This window comes from Siphateles boraxobius, unplaced genomic scaffold (assembly GCF_051911475.1).
Source record: "Siphateles boraxobius isolate OS27281-9 unplaced genomic scaffold, OSU_SipBor_1 66, whole genome shotgun sequence".
In the NCBI taxonomy this organism is placed as follows: Eukaryota; Metazoa; Chordata; class Actinopteri; order Cypriniformes; family Leuciscidae; genus Siphateles; species Siphateles boraxobius.
Window position 1 is genome coordinate 8847638 of NW_027509193.1, and position 16530 is coordinate 8864167.

Sequence of the window (16530 nt, forward strand, 5' to 3'; positions counted from 1 at the left end):
CTGCCGTACTGGAGCCACAATGGCGGCTTTCATAGTAAGCTCGTTTGTTGGGAAGTCTTGGGAAAGAAATTTATATTTTTGGCATCATGTCATTTACTCTACTAGTGAGTAACCCGTTTTGCAAAGAAAGTTTCACGAGACTTCCACATCAAACAGGGCATGCAATGAATAGATAATGAACGACAGCTATAAGCCATGAATTATGTAACGTCACCACTTACTAGCGCGACAGGGGGCAGCAAAGCTGGAAAGGTTCAGGGAAAAAGGATCTTGCTTACACTCAGCTTACTGTAAATAAACTATTAGCCTACTTAAAATTACTTCTTAACTTCTTAATAATACCAATAATAATAATAATAATAGGCTAATCTGCATACCCCCACATCCCCCCCTTTAAATGTTGTATAGGCTATATAGTATGTTATGTTAATGGTGTTTGTTAAACGTGTTTGTATTCCTCTAAATACTATAGCCCACTATTGCATAATGTAGCCTACTGCATAGTTTGCCATCAGCAGCTCACATCAGTAGTTCTGAGCAGCTATTGTTATAATTTTTTCCTGTCAGTTACCCTGTGACAATTGTTTCATGGTTTTAAGGAAAGCTCTGAAAAACACATCTGATGTGTTATTGGAAAAATCAGTAGCCTTATCTGTTCTAAACACTCACAAACTGGGCGAGCACGCGCGGTCTTGCAGAAAGAAAACTGAAAGGCTCATCGCGTCATTTAGGGAGGAGACCAATACTTTCCGCCACTGCCCCATAAATACACTCGCACACTGTTATAGAGCATGTGAAGTTGTGTGATTCAGATCATCCAAGAGGAGCATCCTGCTCTCACGCCTTTATATAGCGACTACCAGAACACCGTGTCCGTAGACAAGGTAATGTTTTGTCTAGCTTATGGATAGTCCAAATCTAAACAGCTGATATTGCGAGCATATGCCTAGTGCGAAATGTAGGCTAATTAATCTAATATCCATCGTTCATTTGAAAATATGAATCACTTAAAAATGATTGACATAATCTAAGACAATTTATCAGCGTAAAGCTAGGCTATGCCTATTCCTATATTGTGAATTAACTAACTGTAAATGTGCAAGTTTGCATTGCTGTTAATCCTGTCACATGTTAGTGGAAAACAATGTAATAGCTATTGTATTATGAGTTATTGTATTGTAATGTTAATATTGTGAAATTTCTTATTTTATTCAATTAACTGCTTATTAGAACACTTGGACCTCTAATGTTTATTTCACGAGAAAAGTTTTGATTAGCAACATTACAGCTGACTCAAGTCGCCTGTTGCCTGTTATGAAAACATCAATAAGTGGGTCAACGGGAGTGAGTCAGGCGTTGATGATTGCAGCAATCTTCAGTCTTGTTGATTCGTCAATATAGCAGAAGATTCTCGAAGTTTCACGCGTCCACTGTAAAATTGTTAATTCATGTGTGAAACTTCTGCCTAGCCTACGTTTAAGCTAAAAAACTGAATATTAAAAACAGCACAGCCTCGCGTGCCTCATTGGTTTTTGAAGTGCAATTTTAATTGAAATTGTAGGCTATTCAGTAAATTCATTTGCATCCTTCCGAGGAATGAAAATTAGTCTACCAAAGAAATGTATTTGTGTTCTTTTTTGGAAGATTTAGGTTTTATCATATAAAAAAACTCCTACTCTCCTACTTTTCTTTTTATTCATTCATTTATTTGTTTTTCTTTCCTTACTTATTGTTTGGTATTATATGTAGCCTGTTTGATCTGACAATTGAATGTAATGTCAGTTTTTTTTGTGTAAATCTTTCAGTTCTGCCTTTCATATATTGTTCAACAAGATTATGAATAAAAAAAACATCCTTCCGCTAAAGAAAGTTCCTGACAGCAGAACGATACCAAGTGAATAGGTGGAACGCTGTACGACCAATCAGAGGCCAGGAACTTAAAGGGACAGTTCACCCTAAAATGAAAATTCTGTCATCATTTACTCACCCTCAAGTTCTTCCAACCCTGTAGGGAACAAAGGAAGATATTTTGAAGAATGTTTGTAACCAAACAGTTGATGGACCCTTTTGACTTCCATACTATGGAAAAAATATACTATGGAAGTCAATGGTGCCCCACAACTGTTTGGCTACAAACATTCTTCAAAATATCTTCATTTGTGTTCAGCAGAACAATGAAATGTATACAGGGTAGAACAATCCCTTTAACAATACTTAATGAGGTCTCAGTCTTTTACAGTGACCTTGATCTTTCTCATAAACATTTATAACTTAAATATGATTTTCAATTTCCATTCTAAGTCTTTTACATCTCTCAGATGTAATGCATGCCTCTTCCACTTTTTGAAGCTATAAAAACAATAAAGATAGAGATTTTTGAAATAGCCTATATTTTTTGAGTAGCCTACATTTAAAAAAAAAAGACCAAACACAAAAGAAGAGTTCATCTAAGCAACAACTCATTTGCATTAAAACACTGACTGATAATGTGTTTAATTCTGATATTAGGCTATATCATTCTTCTCTGTTTCAGGATTTTGTGAAAGATTTTTTTCCCCTATGAACACTTTTATTTCTGGAGAGTTTTGAAAGCTCCTGGCACTGGTTTTGGCCATGCCAGACCTAAAGAAGTACCTAACTGATGGCCTGCTTCAAGTGGCTATTCTTCTCAGTCTGTCCGGGATGCGTGTGGATGTGGATCCCTACCTGCCCCCCTTTAGCGAAATCATTCAGGGCCCAAGTTTAGCTGTAACTCAGACTCAATTCCACAATCTCCAAAACATCCTGGATGGATATAACCTGCACCCAAAAAGCGTAGACCTAGATGAGTTCTTCACAGCCCGCAGACTTCTGAGTTGGGTACGCTCCCTGGACCGCCTGCAGGTGCCAGCGGCAGAGTTGGAAGCCTGGTTGGTCCACAGGGAGCCTGACAATGGAGTCTCCATTCCAGGTCAAGTAGGTCTCCTTGAGGAAGCTGGAGGACTTGAAGATGTGGAGGAACCCTCAGAGCTAAGCATGAGGTTGGGAAATGGAGGAGAACTTGGCTATGACGTAGTTGAGGATCAAAACCTTGGACCTTTGGGGCACATGTCAAGAAACCTCAACCATCCAGACGAAGATGAACTCATTAAAGAGGTAAGCAGTGAAGCCAGTGAAAGCTTAGAAAAAGGATTTCGTTTTTCCGCCAATGACCTGCTTTGTGGTTTGTTACACAATAGATAAATTAGTTAATATTTGAAGAACGGAAGTTGGTGCTAGCAACACCCTTCATGCAAGGATGTTTCACTCTCATTAGTGGTTATTTTTAAAACTTTAAAATGCATACAAGAATAAAATAAATTTTTTGTCAAAATTTAAAAAGAATTGCTACAATAATTATTTGGAGACACATTTTGATATATCTCTCAAAAGTTGGGGTTAATAAGATGTTTTTAAAATAAACAAATAAATAAACACTTTTGATCTAGGATGCATTAAATGTGCAATGTGTAATAATTTTGAGTATCTATTAACAGAAATGCAATATGACATCCATAACTATGTTTTCAGTGGTGTATAAAGAACTTACTTAATAAACCGTAATGTTTTTATTACCTTAGAATGAGACATTTACATCTACATAACCGCGGGCACCCCCTTCTAAGAAGGTCGACATATTGTGACGTCATGTTTCTACCGTAGCCAAACAATCAAACAGCGCTACAGAGCGCGTTTCGTCACTACCTTGAAAGAGAAGCAGCAGAAAGCTAGAAGCTAGCCATAAACACCGTGAGTAGTGACCTTTCCCTTGTCAGTGGTGTAAAAGTAGTTTGATTGTTTCATGTAACTTAGTTCTTCTCCCTCGCTGTGTTATGGCTTTGCTATGTGGGGATAAATGTGCTGGTTACGTTCGTGAGACAGCTGATTAGTACTCTTGTCATTGACCGTAAAACAGTAACGTTACAGGAATCACCAACCCGTCGATCGCAGTCGACAAGTCGATCTTGGAAGCATTTTAAGTCGATCGCCAAGAGTTTTCAAAATCAGAGAAAAAAAGCCTATTGTGTGTAGTAAATGGTGTCTAGGGGATGCGGAGGCGCGCACGCTGTTACAATCACGTCATTTTTGCCGCGCGCACCTTTGGGCTGTCGAGTTTAAACAAGGCTTTACGCTATAACCAGCTCAGCCACAATAACAGCTCATATTTAGCCAGCTAAACTTTTACTACCCTGTTAGAAAAAATATGTAGTTGCATATAGTTTCATGTGGTTCTTCTCCCTCGCTGTATTATGGGTTTGCTATGTGGGGGGAAATGTGCTGGTTACATTTGTGAGACAATCAGCTCATTACTACAATTATATTATATATTAAGACCCTTGATCCTCACCTGACTATGGCTTTGTAAACTTTATCCATGATATGGTTTATAATGGACTGTGGTACAGAAACAGTGACAATGTTACACACTCTTGGCTGACTCTGGCTATTCTCTGCTGTCTCAGACGACGATATGTTTGTCCTGTTTTAGCCACCGTAGCTTCTTCGAAAGGGAGGGGTGAGCAGTGGGCTGAGCCATTAGTGCAACTCGCAACCGAACCGCTAGATGTCGCTAAAAAATACACACTTCACCTTTAAATGGATAAAAAGTGACTAAATATAATGTTACCAACAATTTCTATTTTAATTAAATGCTGTTTTTTTTTTCAATTAATCAAAGAATTCTGAAAAATGTATTCCTCAAAAACATTAAGCAGCACAACTGATTTCAACATCGATAATAGAAAGACATTTTTGAGCTGCAAATCATCTTAGAATGATTTCTGAAGGATCATGTGACACTGAAGACTGGAGTAATGATGCTGAAAATTCAGCTTTGATCACAGTAATAAATTACATTTTAAAATATATTCGAATATAAAACAGCTATTTTAAATTGTAATAATATTTCAAAATATTATTGTTTTTAGTTTTTTTAAATGAAATAAATGCAGCCTTGGTGAGAATAAGATACTTCTTTTAAAAACATTTTGCTGACCCCAAAGTTAAAAACTAAAAATATTTGTAAAAGTCAACTACACCATTTACGTCTTCTAATTTGCTATGTATTGTATTTGCCTTCTACAGAGCGCAGAAATCTGGTTTAACAAAAAGAAAAACAGTTATTACATCTGACTTTATTGACCTGCCAACTATGTTTTTTCCCTCATGGCGTGATTTCCAGTTAAATCGTGCCCTTACAAAATAAGGAAGTGTTTTACCTGTGAATCTTATTAGGTTATCAGCTGATGCATTATACTTGACAGTGAGTTGCGAAATTATGTGAAACAAGAAAAAAAAAAAAAATGATTAACAAACTCATGAAAAAATTATCACGGTATGCATTTCATTTATTCAGATATTGATAATACACTAGTAGCTTAACCACATTAAACAAACTCTATTTGCTAATATCAATTCTGAAAACATACACCCAAACAGCACTGGCTCAATACCAGAAGCGTCTGGTCTGGATGTGCACATAGATTTGTTATTGAGTTGGACAGATGCATGTGTCCTCGTCTTTGCCCTGAGGCACAGCTGAGCGTTAAACAACTTCAAACATCTTGTTTGGGTTTCCCCTCCACGTGTTACTTAAGTGTTGCATGTTGTTTGTTGTCTTACTGACCGTTAGTGTTTCATGAGACCCAGAGTATTCTTGGTAATGGGGCTAAAGTGTATACTAGCATGTTACGTAAGTTTCTGTATTGTAAACAATTCCAACTAATCATTTTCAGACTCTAGAATAAGTAGAAAATTATCAATCTTAGATCTAGGTCCATATTATTTGTTACACCATATTGAGCAAATGAATGTCTGAACAGTCATTTAAAAGTATATAAAGGTCGTTGTGTTAGTCTATTCCAAACACAAAAAAACATCAGTCTCACTGTTTGTAATATTTTGTTGAGTTAAAGTTCCCCTATTATGCTATTTTAAAGGTTGCTGATTTTGCTTACATGCATTTAAGGTAAAAATAAATTAAATATTAAAAGTTCAACATGAAACATTAATTTCCTCATTGTATACATTGTTTCCTCTCTTTTCACAGTGTCCGAAACGGTTCATTAAACGATTCAATCTATCTAAACCCCGCCTTTCTGAGAGCCTACTCTGCTCTGATTGGCCCAGATGGCCCAGTCTGTTGTGATTGGTCTACTGCTTACAGTACATGTTGCAAACGAAATGCCCAGTACCATATCCGAGGCTTTACTGTATCAATTCGAGCACGCGTCCTCATCCTTGCTTTCGCACTGCAGAAAAAAGCATCTTAGCAACATGTTGACAACACAAACCAATCTCTTCCAGGGCCTCAGCTACAACTACAGTGTTACATGGTCAGGTAAAAGTAGGTCAAAGTTGTTCTCGGGCAGCCAATGAAGAGCAGGCTGGAATTATGTATGTTACAAACAGGTTTGCAACAGAAAGTGAAGACTGAAATTACTGACGACTCTTTTCAGGCAGTTCAGAACCTTTTTTCTCTCTCTCTTTTGGGAGCCAATAACTTTATTTGTTGAGCACTTTGATTTTTTGATACTGTGCAGACCTTTTAAATGAACAAACAGCTATATTACACACTAATAATATCCTAAATATCCTTAAAAGCATAATAGGGACACTTTAAACGGGGTTATCACATGACCCACAGCAGGCTGCCAGCATATGCACACAGTGTTTAGTGTGACTGTACGGCTGCCTGGCTGTGCGCCCACATTATTGACATTTGTGAGAAGCATCGAGTCGCTTTCTTTTGCTTTCTGTTCACATGCATAAACTCAGCAGGACAGCTAGGGAAAATTCAACTGGATGCTTTTTACTTTCTGTTCCTTCAATGGGCTTTGAAACAGAGTAAGATGTTACACACAGTACAAGACTTACTGAACTCGAATTCCCCTTGAGTAAGGACCCTGAACTTAGAAACAGCTGCCATGTGCCAAGTCCCCTACATGTACAGAGTACAGACCAGATCAAATTTGACAGGTTTCCATGCACATGATCCGCATGGCTATTTCTGAACCAAGAGCCAGTCTAGAATGTACTAAAGGCTGCATATTTGGCCCTATTGCACATTTGACGTGTACTGACTGGCGGCCATGTTGTTCCTGGATCAGACTGTTGACTCTTTTACCCCTAGAGATTAATAGAAGCATGCAGTCTGGTGATAAGTTCATCCTTGGGTTTTGTGTATGAGATGGCAAGTACTGATGCTGATTTATTTATAGTTTTCAGTCATGTGACTAGCGCGAAGACCTGGAGGGCAACCACAGCACAGGCCTGTCAATTTTCCATCTCCAAAAAATAAAAATAAAAATATGAGAACAAAATGTTTCGGCACTTGTGATCCACAGGAAATATTGTTTTGTGTATCTTATGTTTCTGTTATTTGGTTGTATTCTACCTGGTTATTTTCCTGTTTCCTGTGCCATTTTGTAGTCAGTTTGTAGTTTTCTTGTTGGTTAGTTCTCTGATTGTTCCCAGGGCACAAAACTGAATTTTATATTCCTATATAGAGTCCGTACCTTGCCGGAGGAACATAAGTTTCTTTGGTAGACCCAATCCTAAACCACGATGGATCCAGCATAAACTTCTGTTCCTCCGGCAAGGTACGTACTCTATAGAGCAGGGGTCACCAAACTCAGTCCTGGACGGCTACTATCCTGCAGAGTTCAGCTCCAACCCCAATTAAACACACCTGAACCAGCTTATCAAGGTCTCACTAGGCTAGAAACTTTCAAGCAGGTGTGTTGAGGAAAGTTAAACTCTGCAGGACAGCGGCCCTCCAGGACCGAGTTTGGTGACCCCTGCAATAGAGGAAAATAAATTTCATTTTTTTGCCCTGTGATTTTAACTGCTCCATTCAAATTAACCCTCAGGGGATGGATTGGGCGGTACCGCCCAAAATGACATACTTTTACAAATGTGTAATTATCTTAAAAACTATTAATGATAGAGAGGTGCCGTCTTTTTTGCCGTCTTCCTCAGATTCTGCTGAAAACAGTGATAACAAACTTACCCGGCTTGTATACACACTTCCTTGTTGCGCTATACCACTTCATCAAAGTCCAATGAAATCGATGTTGTTTGGCAGATTCACGAGCAACAACCAATGGAAAAATTGCAGATGGAGGATTATTTTTCTTACCCAATCAGAGGAAGGTTACCATGACGTATTCTAGCAAATCGGAGGACTCTGTAGCCTTGCAAGGGGTGGTACTATATACTATTACGCAAACAGCGTTGAGTGGCAGAGATGACAGAAAGCTAACGGACGCGTCGAGTATAAACAAGGCTTTACGGAGCGAGAGCGCACAGAGATATGAGAGAGAGACAGAACAATTATAATATATATATATATATATATATATATATATATATATATACACACATACAATTATAGCATTATTTATTGTTTTTTGCACTTTTATGATGCAAGCAGTAAACTATTTACGGTGGAACAAGCTCTGGAACAATTACTGGAGAGTGACGAGGAGAAAGCATTGCTTAGAAAATTCTAAACATTCCTAAGAAAAACGCCTGGGACTATTTGAAAATAAAGCTACATTTTTCATTGTTCTTTACACATTTTATTTAACAATTACACATGTCTGTCAAGCAAAGGCTTTGACAAATATATTTTTTGTTCAAAAACTGTTCACTATTGTTGTGTGATGTGTGATTTACAGAAAAATAAATGCCAAAAATCTAATTTCCGTTTTTGAAATCATCTAGTTTATGGTACATTTTCACTCATACTTCCTTTATAAACATATGACATGTGTGCTTATGTTAGCTTAGGGTCTTCTGAATCCATAGATACCAAACACATAGTGTTCCATCTCCATTACATATAGTTTATAAGCCCAAATGTAAAAATAGAGAAAACGGACCAAAAAGAGCTTAGTCCCCAGAGGGTTAATACATATTTTTATAAAAACACATTACTTTTTAAGTACACATCATTATTGTCTGCATACTACCTTTCACAAACATATTTTTGTTTTAATGTAATTTCTTAAAGCAAAGGAAATCTAGGCAGAAACTAGTAAATTACATGTTATTTATTTAGTGAACTAATCATAAGGTTTTGTAAATCACTGAAACATCACTAACCCGAATTTCAATTTATCCAGAATTGTGAAGCACTTCCAGCAATGGTAACCTAAATATAAAAAGAGCAAATGAGCATAGCATGCACAATTAAACATCAACTATTAATCAATACTGATAAATAAATAAAACTCTTAATATCGCTGATGCTGATATATTGTGCATCCCTAATAGGCTATCTGTTATATTTGCAGACTTCTTAATGTTAGATCCACACAAGAGAAGTCAATGAGAAGGCCAGGAATCATTAAGATATTGAAAAATCCCCATCTCGAATCACTGTAGTTCAAACAAGGGCACATGTAATTGACTGTGCAAGCTTGTTGTTACCCCAAATATAAACTGACCCCTGTTAGATATGCCTGAGCATGTGCTGGCTTGGCGTCCACAGCACCAGCCTGGCTTGTTTTGTAATCCGAGAAGACATGCACATTTGCTTTCGCAATGCCTGTTTACCGGCTACTGATCAAGTGTCTGGGCCCATCCCCTCAAAATGGATCAAACGAACAGTACATTATAGACATCTTACTGCTCCACATACCTTAAGCTCATACATAAACAGGCAGCTGTGACCTTGTCAAACCCTCTCTGACTGAGCATATATATGTGTGGAAGTTGATTTGTACTGAATAGGTTACATGATTAAATGACACCCTAATCTTAACTATAAGGCAGGGGGGACTCGAGTTGTTATTCCCCTAATGCCAAAAACATATTAGTCAACCTATGATAGTCACAAGGACCACAGGGGTCTGTGGAGGCTAAGGGGACTTCCAATAACAACAGCACAGACACCCAAGAGACCAATCGTTTTTATTAATCACGCTCCCGGACAGGGAAAGGTTAAGTCTATTTATAGCCAAGAGCTGTCTGTTGTTTTTAAATGTATGGGTTCCATAGAGGCCAAAACATCACCCATCTGGATTTTATATATATATAATACTGTGCAAAAGGCTTAGGCATGTTAGTATTTTCACCAGAAATGAATGGTTTTAAGCCAGTCATTCAAGTCTTCAAATGTCTTGGAGACGTTGCTGCAGTTCTTCTGGATTTAGTCTGTCTCAGTTTTTTCTGTTTCTTTATGTAATCATCACAGACAGAATCGATGACAGTGAGATTTGATTATATCGGCTTTTGTCAGACTACTTGTGCATACAACAATCTCACAGGATTATTACAATTCATGGCAAAAGAAATGTTTGGAAATATAAAATGATATTTCCTACTGACACACTACAGCAAAATATATAAATAACTGGCTTAAAAACAATTTTTTTTGTGTGTGAAAATACTTGTGTGCATAAGACGTTTGCACAGTACTATATATATATATATATATTAGAGTTGCATAGATGAATGGGCCATAGCTTTTGATCAATTTAAAACCAACAACATATCGGCTATAGCATGAAAAATGCAGATAATGATAGTTTTGATTAACTGTGTGAAGGCATTGAGTTGTGTAATGTCTGTTGCATAATCCAACGTTTTTCTCTTGGTAAAATAATTAAAAACTTGCTAAAACAAAATGAAAACTGTACAATATAGCAGAGCTCGACAATACAGACTGAGACTGTGCACATACATCTAACTCTGAACCCCCAGAAAGCCGCATCTCAGACATCGTGAGTATTGAATCAAGTTCTTTTTCGAGTCTTCTTGCACTTGAACGGATAAATTCACAGAAAATTATATCAAAACGCCCATCTTGGTGCATATCCTAGTAAACACAAGTTGTGGCTTGAATGAACATAAACAGTTGAGAAATAAAACGCATGTGTGTATCAGTATGTTGGATCAGTGCAGCTCTTAAAGGGTTAGTTCACCCTAAAATTAAAATTCTGTCAATAATTACTCCCCCTCATGTTGTTCCAACCCCGTAAGACCTTCGTTCATCTTCGGAACACGAATTAAGATATTTTTGATGGAATCTGAGAGCTGGATCACTCCTCCATACTAGTCCATAGGCTTCTTGAGGGATTGAAACTTGCCAGCCCTGAAAAGTCATTAAAGACATCGTAAAAATAGTCCAAGTGACTACAGTGGCTCAATCTTAAGTTTATCAAACGACGAGAATACTTTTTGTGCGCAAAACCCCCCCAAAATAAAGACTTTATTACAACTATTCATTTCCTTCTCTCTGGGCCTCGAGTCAGTTCACTAGTGTAATGGCGTAAGCTTCTGTTGTTGTACGTCACACGCATCACCCACATGACCAGCGTCGGGCAATAGTGAGCCTACGTGTGACGTAGCTCTACGCAATTACACTACGTTAACTGAGGCCCATAGAGAAGGAAATGAATAGTTGAAATAAAGTCCTTATTTTTGTTTGTTTGCGCACAAAAAGTATTCTCGTCGTTTGATACACTTAAGATTGAGCCACTGTAGTCACTTGGACTATTTTTACGATGACTTTAATGATTTTTCGGGGCTGGCAAGTTTCAATCCCTGAAGAAGCCTATGGAGGAGTGATCCAGCTCTCAGATTTAATCAAAAATATCTTAATTTGTGTTCCGAAGATGAACGAAGGTCTTACGGGGTTTGTAACAACATGAGGGTGAGTAAATACTGACAGAATTTTCATTTTTGGGTGAACTAACTATCCCTTTAAAGAGACAGCTGTCTGTGATTTTAATGTTAAATCAAACAAAAAAAGACAAAAATCGCTCACTACTCTTGATTAAATACCTTCTGTAACTTTAATAAGGATTAATATTAAATTTATACAGCAGTGTTATCTTACCTTTGATTACTTTATTTAATTTCTGTACCTCTGTTAAACCTACCTGGAAAGCACTGTTTATTTCGTATGTATTTTTGTTCTGTTGTATTTATGTTAGCCTGTAGAATGTTAAATGGATCCAGTACATGTTCGATGAAGATTTTAAACTATAGTATACCTTAATGCATGCGTTTTTCAACAAGAAAACCGCAAATTTAAAACACGATATAAATATATATATATGGGGAAGATGGACAATTTCCTATCCTTACTAGACCTTCGTTTTACATTTGCAGGAGGGAGATGGTATGTCTTTCTTCTGGGAACAAGAACCTCTGCAAAATGTCCACCAGGAGCAGTTGGAAAATGCAAGAACACAACCACTCAGCCTGTTTAATGAGGAAGAAGAGGAAGAGGATGAATTTATGGTGGATAGCTGGAGGAATACAAATCCATTTCACAACCAGATGTTTGGAGAGGATCTACAGGTGACCATAAATTAGGCACCAAATATTTAATATTTACATGTTTGATTAAACCAAAATATAAATAAAATATTTTATATATTTCAAATATTAGGGAAGAACAAATCACTAAACTTAAGGTATTTATCTGACACACTTATTTGGCAAAAAAGGCAAACATACAACTACAGGTTTTATTTTAATATGCAAAAAAAGAGAAAGAAAAGCACAGGAAAAACAAAAAGCTCACATGAAAAAGCTTATATAGACTACAACATAATTAGTTATTAATATTTAGTTGGTTCTCTTTTTGCATATGATCAAAAAAAGTTTTTGGATGTGTTCATAATTTCTTTGTATGTCAGCCTGGACAAACATTATCTGCACAATTTGGCTTGTTTCATTGATTTATCACAAATAAAACAATTGACTCCACGCACAACTACGCAATATGCTTATGAAATCTTTTAGAATCTTTTTATAATATTTGAATCAACATTTATAGGCCAGACACCACTTTTGGCCACTACTGTATTTATTAAATTTGACATTATATTCTATGAAACAAGACACTTAATTTTGTAATTTGTCAAATTATTTTCAATTTGAAGACAAATATGTACCATGAGCTAAAGTACTGAAATTTTGTGAATAGGACACATGTAAGACTGAATTAACATATTGTCTAAAAAGTAGACTTCAGCACCGAATGTTTTGCTATTCAGTGCTTCTTCTGACCTTGATGAACACTTTCCACATTCCAAAGAAGTGCTGTATGAGCGTCATAGCTTGACCTTGACAGATAACAGAGTGATATGGGTTTTATTTAACAATTTCCTCCAGCTCACTTGCTGCTCTTTCAGTTGTCAGGAGTAAGGGACGGCGCTTCTCTTGCCATTGAAGAGTGCTTGCATCTCATCGATGACAACTTAGCCTCAGAAGAGGATCCAGAGGTGAGAACCTGATCTAGAATGAACGTTTCATCTTTTTTCAACAATTAATGAAGTAGGAATTGGTTGAGAGAGAGAGAGGCAAAAAATCTTTTGAAAGGAAATGCTGGCTTTCCAAACTCGTTTGAAAATCTTAATGTCTTCATTTTCTCAGTTGACAGGTCCTGGTTTACAGAATGTAGGAGAACATGCACTTCAGTTTCAGAGGCCACTCATCTCACCCTTGTTGTCTGAACAAGAATCCGCATTGACCTTAGAGCATCAGTGGCAAGATGTTTTGGCCATCATGGAATCACAGGTATGGAAATGCAAGCATCTTACTGGCATGTCTCAAATTATAAGTTCATCAGTGCTTCTGAACATATGTGACGCGCTCTATCGAGTCGTAGCAATGAATAGTTTGAGAAACACGATAAGCAAAAAACTGTTTTAATGTTATAAAGTTTCAGTTTTCAAATTTATGGCAATTGTTTTTTTTTTACAGGATTAAAATATTAAATGCCATTTTGACGCTCTTTAATGTGGAAAAAGAACATTTTCCGTGTTCCGCATCGTCATGTCCGCACAGCTTTATAAGTATACTCAACCTCGGATGGACGCCTTCGACACATGCGCAGTACAATTGCCTTTTATGGCCCGTTCATATGCCGCATCTTTTGCGTGCTCAACTTCGTCATTTTAAACAGAAATAAAACAAGTGCTATCACAATAGAGAGCAAAGGCATTGTGACGCGCTCATTTTTTCCAGGCCATTTTCAGCAACCATTTAAATGATATCTTGACAAGGATTTGGAGTAAAAACATTGTTATATCATAAAAAAAAACAATCACTTTTTCATTCAGGCCTAATGACTTTAACTCAAATTGTGTTTCTGGGTCAAAGATTCAAAATGATGGACCAGTTCACATGAGAGAGAACCTTTTTTAACTTCTCTTATCTTTATAGGACATGGATATAGCCGAAAGAACAGGTGATTCCCCCGTCAATATAAGTGATTCAGACAGAAATACTGGATCCATGCACAACTTTATTCATCAGGATGTTAGCCTTCACCGAGTCACTCTGCCAAGATCCACTGATGCACAAAACAGTGTCACCATGGAAGAAACCTGTCGGATTAACAACTACTCCTTGCCAAACCTCAACTTGGACACCTCTGCTAATGTAGAAGCTTTTGAAGACTCCGATATCATAGCCCTCCTCACTGGGACTAGCCTGCCAAGCCCTTTAGATCCTCTGCTAGAGGAAGCCATGCTTGATGAGATTGGACTAATGGATTTGGAAGAACTTGAAGAGCAAAACCAAGCAGATTCTGACTCTGGTTTATCCCTGGACTATAGCCAAAGCTCTACCTCCACTATTGGATCTGAAAATTCCAGTTCCTCATCATCATCTTCATGCTCTTCATCACCCTCCAGCCCAACCCCTAGTTTGATAACAGAGGAAGGTGCCGTGGGCTACACCCATATCAAGGAAGAGGATGGAGCTGTGGGTGGCTTCATGCCAGAACAAACCAAAATGTGTCAGTCAAGTTTTTTGGAAGCCAGGCAGTTCCATCGTCTTCCTTGGCTCGAGCACATCGGACACAATCATACCTACAACCAACCTCAAAGTCAGAAGAAACCTCCAAAAGATCCCTTCGATGAGTCGAAAGAGAAAGTGCTGGAGCATCTGTCCAGCCGGGATGAGAAACACGCACAGTCGTTGAATATCCCATTCTCCAACGAACGCATCGTAAACTTGCCCGTTGAGGAATTCAACCGTTTGCTAGCAAAATATCACCTCAATGAGGCTCAGCTCTCGCTCATCAGAGACATTCGCCGCAGGGGTAAAAACAAAATGGCAGCTCAGAACTGTCGTCGAAGGAAGCTAAATGTCCTAGTGGGATTGGAGCGTAATGTGGATAGCTTGCGACGCCTCCGGGTCACACTGCTTAGGGAAAAGTCAGAGATCTTGTGCTCCATCAGGGAGATTAAGCAGCTTCTTAATAGCCTGTATCAAGAGGTGTATGAGAGACTAAGGGAGGAACAGGGACTGCTCTACTCTGACAACAACTTTACATTGCAGCAAGACTGCACCAGCCCTGTAACATCCCAACGCAGATCAGATTCACACTCCAGACGCAAACTGAGCAAGAGACAAAAACGCAAGAAGTGAGGAGGACTCTTCAATGAGCTGATGCTGATTAGGTCTACATGCTGGTTTTCCACAGTTCAAAGGGATTTTACACCAAGGAGGGTATTTTTACCCAAGAGATCATCCTTTAAAATGTCATATACTGTGTAACCACATAATACAACTTGACTGAACGTTAAGTTCCACAAGGTTTTGATGTTAACTTGAAGGGCAATGTGTGTTTCCTTGAACTTTTGATGTAAAAGACGTTTAAATATACTCTAAAACAGACTGTAAAGGGCAGCAAACGTGCAGTTTGTGTCTGAGGCTGAGTCTAGCCAGAGAAAGCACTCAACCCTGTAGCTGACGTCACATGTAAAGCGGGCGTTTCTGAAAGGCACAACAGCAAATAACAGAATGTTTATTTATAAGGGCCACAGAGAGGGTCCCTTCTTTCCAACAACCCATCAATGACTCACATGAGATTACAGCAAACGACAATCAATTCCAAATGGAGAAAATAACAATTTTCTTGCTCGGTTTCACTTGATGTCACAATAAGGAAGAAAAGACTATTGCAACATTCATGCGGACATTAAGAACCAAAGTAGGAGTATCGTAAATTGTTCCCAAACAAACAGTACAATAATCCTGTTTTAGAATGGCAAATTATGTTTGGAATTGTGCTTGGAATCCAAGTATTGAAACAAAGTGATAATGCGTTTTAAATATTGCTTACTGGTTTGATAAAAGTGTTGGTTTGCCATCTCATTATAGGGAACACAATACGAATGTACATTTAGTTTTGAGCTCGATTAACATTAACTACATAACAAGGCTGTAAAGTTTAAAGATTTTTGACCCACCATGTTTTGAGTGAACTGGAATTCTGTCCTTGAGTTTGTGTGGTTTATTTTAAATTGTATTATTTTAACATTGATGAAATGTTAAAATACAGAACTGGTATTTGTTTTCATTAATATTTTTGAAATGCCTTGTAAATAATTTAAACCTTTTTATATTTAATTGTTTATGTACCTTGTGATTAATATTTTGCAGTGAATTTATGTTCTTGGTGACAAGCTCTTTTGTTTTAATTAAAAGCCATTTATGGTCCTGAATTTTCAATTTCTTTTCTGTAAAATAGGACCTTAA

General features: G+C 37.6%; 1 protein-coding gene across 1 annotated transcript; it reads left to right on the forward strand.

Annotated features, from left to right (window-relative positions):
- The first annotated feature begins 729 nt into the window (after positions 1-729).
- nfe2l1a (nfe2 like bZIP transcription factor 1a) lies at positions 730-16496 on the forward strand. The gene is made up of 6 exons (XM_077212055.1): positions 730-884; positions 2534-3135; positions 12142-12333; positions 13173-13262; positions 13414-13557; positions 14206-16496. Exons 2-6 carry the CDS (start codon positions 2614-2616, stop codon positions 15415-15417), a joined length of 2160 nt encoding a protein of 719 aa, XP_077068170.1. The 5' UTR covers positions 730-884; positions 2534-2613; the 3' UTR covers positions 15418-16496.
- The last annotated feature ends 34 nt before the right edge of the window (positions 16497-16530 follow it).

Coding starts and splice junctions, on each gene's coding strand:
- nfe2l1a (XM_077212055.1), top strand. CDS start 2,614: ATGCCAGACCTAAAGAAGTACCTAACTGATGGCCTGCTTCAAGTGGCT. Junction 3,136..12,141: donor AAGATGAACTCATTAAAGAG/GTAAGCAGTGAA, acceptor TTACATTTGCAG/GAGGGAGATGGTATGTCTTT. Junction 13,558..14,205: donor TGGCCATCATGGAATCACAG/GTATGGAAATGC, acceptor TTATCTTTATAG/GACATGGATATAGCCGAAAG.